The 9,642-nt window shown below is 29.0% G+C and overlaps 1 protein-coding gene across 1 annotated transcript; it reads left to right on the forward strand.

Annotated features, from left to right (window-relative positions):
* The first annotated feature begins 8,361 nt into the window (after positions 1-8,361).
* LOC114188957 (S-protein homolog 5) lies at positions 8,362-9,239 on the forward strand. Its single transcript, XM_028077639.1, has one exon. It carries the CDS (start codon positions 8,544-8,546, stop codon positions 8,973-8,975), a length of 432 nt encoding a protein of 143 aa, XP_027933440.1. The 5' UTR covers positions 8,362-8,543; the 3' UTR covers positions 8,976-9,239.
* Positions 9,240-9,642: the final 403 nt, after the last annotated feature.

Below are 9,642 nucleotides of genomic sequence, written 5' to 3' on the forward strand. Positions count from 1 at the left end.
TTGGAAAGATGAATGCTTTGTAATTTTTTGACTTAGAAAGAAATAAAGAAATAAAAAGGGAAATGCAGAAGAGATATGTGGGGCCCACAGAATCTGGGTTACAAATTAGAGTAAATATATATGGTCAAAACAAGGGATGACGACATGGTTCTGTTGATCCATCACAACACAACACAACACAACTCTGTGCCTGTCATGTCCCTACCTTATCCCATGGATTCTGTTCCTCTCTCTCATCTCACCATTCTACTGTCTGTCACTACTATTTTCAACCATGGAATTCGAATACTCATCTCATCTTCTTTATTTCCTTCATCACCAACTCAAATTTACACTCATTCAAGTCAAAAAATTCGAATTTAGTTTCCTAAATTTAAGTGCAGAGATTATGTTTTCTGTGTATAAGAGAAAATGTAACTTTAGCCACCTAATCTAACTTCTACCTGTTTAATGTTTCTTAAAACTACCTTGAAAGAAAACCAACTAAGAACTTATTATAGTTGGTAGTTTTTTAATGAAACTTTTTAAATTACTCGTTACATTATAAATGTTTATTTAAAATAACTAAAATCTTATGCTTTTATTGATAGAATATGTATTGAGGGTTTCTCCAATCCCCTTTTTTTATTTGGTTCTTAGCTCTTATCATTTATATAAAAATGTGTTGGTATCTATTTTAACTAATGCATTTTTTTTATATTATGTATTTATTATTAATGTTATATTATATCTTACCATATTTCTATTCAAATTCCAAATAAAGTAAAAATAACATTTTTTAAGTAAACATATAATATTTGAAATAAAGTAAAAATAGTGTCAAATTGGACTTTCTTCTAAAATACAAAAATTTAACAATTTTACCATCAATCGATATTAGTGTGGTGAAGTATAAAATATATCTCGTAAACAATATAATAATCAAAATAAATTATATAACATAGAAGTATCTAAATAATAATAATAATAATAAGCCTAATTTCTATAAATTTTAATTTTTATTTGATAAAATTATTAAAAAATAAATTTGTACCTTATTTAAATAAAAGCAAAAATATTAAAGTTATGATTCTTATTTAATAGAAAAAAATTGACTTATAAAATAGTTTGCATCAATACTATTGGTATTAAAAATAGATAAATGGAACAAAGTATAAATTTATCATTTTTTTTTCATGAATTCAAATATGATGTTATTGAGGGAAAAAAAGAAGAAAAAAGAGGTGGTAATTTTGTTTTATCATAGTTAAAATTTTAAATCTAATAATGAGACACATCTGTTGCATTGCATGGAGTGATTTGAGTGACAAGAAAGAAGACAATTAGGTAAGCGAAGGCCCCACACGTGTTGCCTATTTTTGTCTCTTATTCCATTTCTGTTCATTCAAATGCTTCTCATTTCACACTTCCCATTTGCCATTTTAAGTTCATCATCTTCCTCTTCTTTTTTTCTTTTCCATCATTCAATCAAAACAAAGTATAACTACCATCTAACACCAAATCCATACATTTTCTAAAATCAAAGCTTTAATTTTTAATCAAATCAAACCTAACTCACTGAAACAATTTTGAAATATAACTTTATACTCAAATTGGAACTCTAAAATTCAAAGAAAAATAAAATATAAGCTTAATCCATATAAAAATTGACATTTTCTCTATCAGAAAACTAATTTTATTGGTTTAATATATTTTTTCTTGTATATTACTATCTTTCTCATTTTTATTTATTATCACTTATATTTTATAAGAATCTAACTACAAAGCTGTAACTTTTAAAAGATAATAATCAGAATTAGACTAGATTTGTAATTTGAAATTACAGGTTAAACTTTTTTATTTCAGGAATTTGATACATTCATATGCTATCTAAATATTTCTGAATTGATGAAACCTTGCTGCCATTGACTTAGAAAGTGTACATACAGTATGCATGTGTTTATGTGTATGTATGCATGTCCCCACAAGTAACATAGAGACATATGATATGATGATGATACATACTTGGGAATATGATGCATAAGGCATCTTGTGATTTGGGATATAAATATAGTATTGGTGAAGGGTGTAATTTGTTTTGGTTGGCTTTAGGATGATATCCTTTTCAGCTTTTGAAATTCGAGGCGTTTTAAAGTTTGAGTGCGAAAGGCACTGTGGTTTCGAGCCTCGTGCCCTATTCTCTATTCTCTCCCTACCCTTCTTCAAATCTATATTATTCTTCTAAAATCTGTGCTACCCTTTTCAGAATCACCAATTTTTTCTTCAAATTTAGCTAATTTTACTGTAATAGGGTTGATTAGAAGAAATGATTGGGTTTAATCTAATAGGACAGAATGCATAGATGCAACCAAAGTTGTAAGGTACTGAGTCACAATCACGTTGCTGCTAAATTTGTTTAATCTGAATTTGTTTGTGTATTTTTGACAAAGAAAATTGAAGATATGGTTAAATAGCACAAGGAGTTTTCTGTATTGGTGGGTCAATGTTGCGTTATGGTGAGTGCAGAAACAGAGCAGAAAGATGAATGAAAGAGGAGAGAGTGAATTTCTCTATGCTCCGCGTGAGACCCCTCGCTTTCCACTTTTGTTTATAGCAGTTATCATATGTGTGTCTCACGCTTCACATGCACTTTTAGAACTACACCAAGCAAAATTCACCTTTTCTTTTCTTTTTTTTTATTTACTTGTTTATCTGCTGTGTTTGAATTAAAGAATCTGAATAAGCATGTCTATGGTCACTGTTTGGTTCCTTTGCAACATGTTAAAGTGCAAAGTTCTGCAGCTTTTCGAAATCCAAGGGAAAGTGAGTGAGTGAGTGTGGTCTCAAACACACACATACATACACCTACCTAGTGTTAGATGTAATGTCACATAGGAGATGGTAGGCTTTGTGATGCCATGAAGGGTATTTGAACCTGAGAATAAACATATCTTTCCTTTGCAGCCTTGCAGAGTTCTTAAGATTTTTAGCAGACCAAATTAAAGAGGGTGAAGAAGTGGTGCATAATAGGCCACTAGACTATCATGCTCTGTAAAATTTAGAGTGTTAATTTGAGAAAGTTGTTGACTGCTACTTTGGGATTTGGTTTTTCTTTCTTTTGCTAAGTGGGTAGTGAGGGGTCAGAGTTTTTTGTTGTTACCATTTTGATTGAATCCAATGTCACAGAAGTTTTGGATTTTTGGTGGGTCATCAAAATCACCAAATAATTTCTAGGAAAAAAAAAATGCTGTAGACTTGGTGGTGTCAAATTTCTTGTTAGAGAAAAACTTGTGAAATGATCAGATTTAACAGAGTAACTTGGTTCATTTACCCAGAGGATCTCTGCGCTGCTACACTAACGAGGCAGAAATTGAACTGTGTTAATTGAATGCATGGAGTAGACTGAAGTACTGCATAATGTTTTTAAGTTGGACTTGCAGCATAACAGCACAATTTGTCTGCAATATTTATCAACTACTACCGAATAGTGTTCAACAAATTTATGCAGAATGCAGATAACTGTTCCAAACCAATTCACCAATTATGCTTACTGCTTTTCATTCACTGCTTATTAATTTCCCAGCAGGATTTTTTCAACTAAAGAAAAGGGTATCACTGAACCTTCTTCAAATGCTTGGTTAATACTGTTCTAAAGTTCAAAGTGACAGCTTCAAAATTTGAGAGGTTTTAAAGTCCGACTGTGAAAATGTTGATTATTGGCTACCTTTTGGATATCATCTCAAAAAAATTATGATTGCTTTTTGGTGCATTTACTGACATTAATTGTAACCAGAGAGCTCTTTAATGGAAGGAAATAATGTACTATCATGCTAGTTTTGTGGACCATCACATGCCCAGAAAGTAATTCTAAATCAAACAAAAATTTTCATCACACTTAAAAACAAAAGTGCACAACTCTGTACATGAATTACAACTTTGCAAACAATTGTTTTTACTACATTCACATATCAATATCAATTTTTTTATATATTCTACTATAAAAAAATATAAAGAAATACCAAAATTAAATAATAAGAAAAATAAATTACAAGATATAGAAGATGAATTTGAAAAAAAAAATTGTAACAGTCAAAATCATGATATTATAAAATTTTACTTTCACTTCATATTTATTATTTTATTATTTATTATTTATTTTATTATACTTAAAATTGACTGTATTGAATGACAACCAAATATCCATGATATAGTTTTTTTACATGTAGGTCTCAAATTTTATTTTAAAGGGATTCATAGCCTGTGAAGGATCTCTTATTATCAATAGCTCATCTGACAACAATTCATATTTTGATAGAAGAAAAATAATGAATTTATCAAAATATTACTTGTGAACATCATGTGGAATAATTTTTTTTTTTTTCATGCAAAAGATGAATTGGTGAGAGAGCTTAAGTTTTGTAGTGAATAAGAGTTCAAGTTTAAGGCAGCATAAGAAGACAAATTATAATTGATTAATGTTATTCTAGTTATTGTAAAGAACTCACAAGGTTTTAGGTTGAAACTTGAGTGCTGTGATTTTAAAAGAAAAAAAAATAGTTGAGTGGAACTTGTGAATAAAGTGATCTTTAAAAAGTAAATATGATAGAGGAGACATATTTTTAAATTGGAAAGTGAAAGTTCAAAAAGAAAAGAAAAAGGTAAGTGAAATGGGCCTTTTGACTTACGATGTGAACAAGAGTTTAAAAGATTAGGGCCCATTAAAAACTCAATTTTTTGGGGGTTGACATTGTTAGTGGTTTTTACTTTTTGAGCTAACTTTATTCTTTTTCTCCAACTAGTTGAGCATTTACATAGTCCCAGTTGAAATCCAACCCAACGACCATCTTAATAAAGTTCTATGATTAAAGTAATCTCGTAAATTGTCTCTTACCTTCATGTTTTCAAATAGAATCCAAAAAATCTTATTTGGATTTAATTTTTTTAAGTGATCATAAAAAAGTTTTTACAGAAATTAGGACATTTTTAATTGGTGTACTCAGATTTGTGTTTGATGCAGCTGACCTCACACTTGCTAATGCTTCTAAACTTAAATATAAAAATAAAAATGATGGTACCTAGTGGACTTTTAAATTCATAATGTTTTCAGATTCTTAATTTTAAATTGATATATTATATATTGTTGTTCTTTGTCCTCACATAGGTACTTCATTAACCAGAATGACCAACAATTATTGTCTGTTAGTGTTTCATGTCTGTCATTATATTTGCCAACATCACTGTCATCAGCAGTGTCTTGCATAATCATGCTGCTTTTGCACCAAATCTTTCATTGAGAAATAACCAAAGAATATATATATATATATATATATATATATATATATATATATATATATATATATATATATATATATATATATATTGTAAATTAGTGCTGATTACCTTTATTTTTCTGATTAAAAATTCATATCATTAAAAAACAAAACTACCAGTTCCTATTTGTTTGTGTATACAAGCAAGTGACATTCATAGAAACTTTTTAAGTTTACACGCAAAAAGAAAAAAAAATCTGTTAATTGAAATCAGATTATCGATGAGTTATTATGTAAAATAAATTTTTTATTAAGTTCTTAAGTATTCCATTCAAATCAAAGTTTGTAACTTTTGAAATTGAAAGGTAACTTCCTGTTAGGTGTATATCATAAGAAACCATGGAATGAGTTTGAAAGTGAGTAAATTAGATTTATACGGATTGATTTATCATTAGTTTAATTTGAGTGTTTTTATAATCTATTTTTATGGATTGATTTATTTAAAAATATTTTTTTTTATAATTTATTTTATATATTTATTATCTATAACTATATATAAAGAGGATTCCATCTTTTGTGTCCATATTTCATAATTTCAATTTTATCTTTTACAATTTAATTATTTATTAAATTTTTAAAAATTAACGGTTACTTTTACAAGTGTTTATAAAATTATTTATTTATCTCTTTCTTCTTTTTTTTCCTAATATTCATCAACATTTATTTTTTTATAATTTCTCTATATATTTCACTTTATTTTTTATAAATATACTTTTATTTTATTTATTAACTTACTCAAAAAATACGTACACACGCACGATAGTGCTTGTGTTTACGCGCGATAGTGCTTGTGTTTACGCTAGTAATACAATAATAAAAATTGATTAATAATAAAAATGGATTGAGTCACTCATCTATTTATAGTAGTATAGTTAAAGTATTTACTTATTTTACTAAATATTATAATGTTTAGTTGTTAAAAATTAAAATGTCAATTTATTTAATTAGATAAATTAATTAATTAAATATTCAAATTTTTTAAATATTATAAAAAAATATTCTAATTTCTAAAGAACTCTTAACTTATAAGTTATAAATAATAAAAAAGGTAAAAAAACATTAAAGAGTTGGTAGTGGTGAGCACCTGTTGAATCCATTCTTAACTCATCAGACTTGTCTAATAGGTGAGTTAAGTTAAGTGAATGGAATTGACTTTAAGTCAACTTTAATTTTTTTTTTTTTAAATCAATTCTATGTTTATAAACAGAAACTAAAGTGAATGATGGTAAAGGAAGGAATTTGAATTTTTTTTTGTTGGATTTTTTTTTTTACTGTTTTTCTAATATATTTTTATAATATATTGATTTATTATTAATTTTAATGTTTTAAAATATATTAAAAAATATTTAAAATATTAATACAGTATATTTTTAATATTACCTAATAAAAAACAGTAAAAAAATCTGAATTCTAAAGAAAGAACTTCAAATGCCACATACGGGTGTAATCCAACAGCTTAATTAAAACATTTCTTCTTGCATCTTTCACCTTCATATATTTTTTAAATTCTCATTTTACTTCTTTTTATTTTAAATTTCAAATTAACCAATTCAAAAAGATTTCAAAAAACATGATTCGAAATATAAAAAATTATATTTTAAATTGTATAATTGAAAGTACAAAACTTGCATTCCAAATTAGAGAATCTGGAAAGTATCTTTGAAGGGAATAAGGTAATGGCTGTAAAACAAGTTTTTATCTTTTGTGGTTTGGTTTGTGAGAGATAAATGATTTTCTTTTAATAAAGATAAAAGATTCAAATATTAAAAAGGGTAGGTAGAGTGTTCTAGTTTTAACTTTAATTAATGTAATATTTTTACAACAGTTCTCCAAAAAAGCAGATATTATTATTTATCATGGTCAGTTGAACCTTGTATAGAGAATTTTTCTTCCCAACTTCATTGTATTTTAATTTTTACATTTTGTTAAGGGTGCAGTGATGGGGAAGGAGATGGAGGGAAGAAGGTAAGGGTAAAATTGTCTTTTTGTGTTGTCTATGTGTATGGAGGTGCAAGAAGAAATAGTCCTTAATTAAATGTTACTTCGGCCCAATTAATAAAAGGAGAGCTTCGGCCCAATTAATAAAAGGAGAGCTTCGGCCCAGACAACAGAAGAATAAAGGGGTTATGAAATTTATGGAGAATGGACTTACTTTTAACATCCCTTTCTATTTTTCGGCCGAAATACAATTTAGTCACTTAAATTTTCAACCTCTCGTTGCATAATAGAAACCTTTAGTCACTTAAATTTTCAAATTTGATGATTTTGATGAAACTGTTCAAATTAAGATACTGATTATTAAATATCGATTTTACAAAATATTTATTGCTAGTTTTGCATGACTTGAATGTGGTCAATTTGTATGTATTTTTTCTCGTTGGGAAGAAAGACTAAACACTTAAATTAAAATGGAAAAAAGAAGCTTTAATTAAAATGCCAAGTTTGAGATAAAATAAATTTCATATTCTTGGCTCAAGATAATCTACATATTATTGTGATTCCGATGCTGAAGTTATTCAGTACACATTACGAAACCCTTTAAAACAGAACTGAACAATTGTTTGCTCTGTTTTTTGTCTTACATGAATGTAATGTAGTACTAGTGGCTGTCCATTTCTCCTCCAAAAATATATACCTATTTACGATTTATCTACATGCAGAAAACTATATGTTATCTCTCTTACAACTTTATATCCATAAATAAAAATCACATTCATGAAAATATAGAATAAAAACTCTATAGAATTAGATGGAGTACAAGTTATTACAGTTTCTCCAAATATGATTCACTAGTATAATAAAATCAAACTATCGCGGGACTGGTTTATCTGCATGAACTTTTTTTTTTTGTTACAAACAGGGTAAACAAGTAATTAACACAAGACATTATATACGATGCAGATTTGAGGCATAAATGAAAAATAGAATGTTATAAAGAAAAATAAAACTTGGCGTATAAACAGGCATCGTGTCGCATGGGTGTGCTTTAAAAGCGAAATCTAGACCATAAAAAAAAAGTGGCAACAAAGGAAAAGATCTCACATAATGATAAGATTGTGCGATTTTGGAAGAATATAGAAAGAAAAAGATTGAGAGTACACTAAATACGGCACACAAATAATGGTGAAACTTTGACACAACAGTGTCGAAGGAACGCACATATATATAAAGGCTGAGAAGGTAGCAGAACAGAGATATTGATATTGATATTGAGATTCGTTTTGATAACCGACCATGAAACTTTCTGTGAGTGTTTACCTTATTCTGTGTGTTGCCTCTTCCATTATCATGGTGATGGCCACAGTACAGAGGGCGAGGTTCTTGCTGGGCACCAACGATTACTACGTTAGAGTGATCAACGGTTTCACTGACAATTCCTCTGTGCCGTTGGTGATCTGGTGTTCTTCCGAGGAGATGGATCTCGGGGGGCGTGCCCTTCAGGAGCACGATGATTTTAGCTGGGTGATGAGGCCAAGTTTTTGGAGCAGCAATCGCATGAAGTGTACCATGAAATGGGACAGTACGAGGAAGAGTTTCGAGGCGTTTAAGGCTTCACGAGACACCGAGCGATGTGGGATTCACAGGACGTGTTCCTGGATGGTGACTCAGGATGGGTTCTATTTCAGCAATGATGAGGTTAATTGGAGGAAGGACTTTCTGTGGTGAATGTGTGAGAACTGCGATGCCAAGGTTTTTCCCCTTCATCTTGGATTCACATCACAGCCCTGCTTCAATCTGGGGATGCTATCTATCACCCAATGTCAGCATAGAGGAGTTTTGTATAATTATATATAAATGAAAGGAATAAAAATGTGTGTGCGGTTTTTGTAATGGTAGAAAAGGTGACGAGTTTTGTTTTTGTTTCATCGTAACATCGTATGTATCGGTCGAGAATCTAAATGTTTTGCTTGTAGAACTCAGCTATGATAACGAGGATGCCTTCCTTTCTTTTGATAAAGAAAAGAAAAAATAATGAATAGAGGAAGTGGTGGTGTGTGTTAGACATGCAAATTACACATAGCAGATTTGAAATTGCGCTTTTGCGGCGGCACGAGCATAGCAAATTTCTACACATTTTTTAATCACAAATAAAATATATATTCCAAATGTTCCTACTTATCATGGTTTAATTCTTAATCGGTATCTTAAAATGTTAGAATAAAACATATTTATTGTAACCCTTAAGGAGGCGTGAGAATATTAAAGATGAAAGAATAAAATATAGAAGCACGCTGAATGTAGATATTGTTATTGAAGTGATGTTAGAAGATGTTTTGAGGTGAAATAATGGCAGTTGTTGAAAACTAATTGTCCGACAATATCAAACAGGTGA

The sequence above is a fragment of the Vigna unguiculata genome, chromosome 6 (assembly GCF_004118075.2).
Source record: "Vigna unguiculata cultivar IT97K-499-35 chromosome 6, ASM411807v1, whole genome shotgun sequence".
Lineage (NCBI taxonomy): Eukaryota > Viridiplantae > Streptophyta > Magnoliopsida > Fabales > Fabaceae > Vigna > Vigna unguiculata.

Bases quoted from the DNA above. Each gene is read 5' to 3' on its own strand.
- LOC114188957 (XM_028077639.1), top strand. From the start codon at position 8,544: ATGAAACTTTCTGTGAGTGTTTACCTTATTCTGTGTGTTGCCTCTTCC.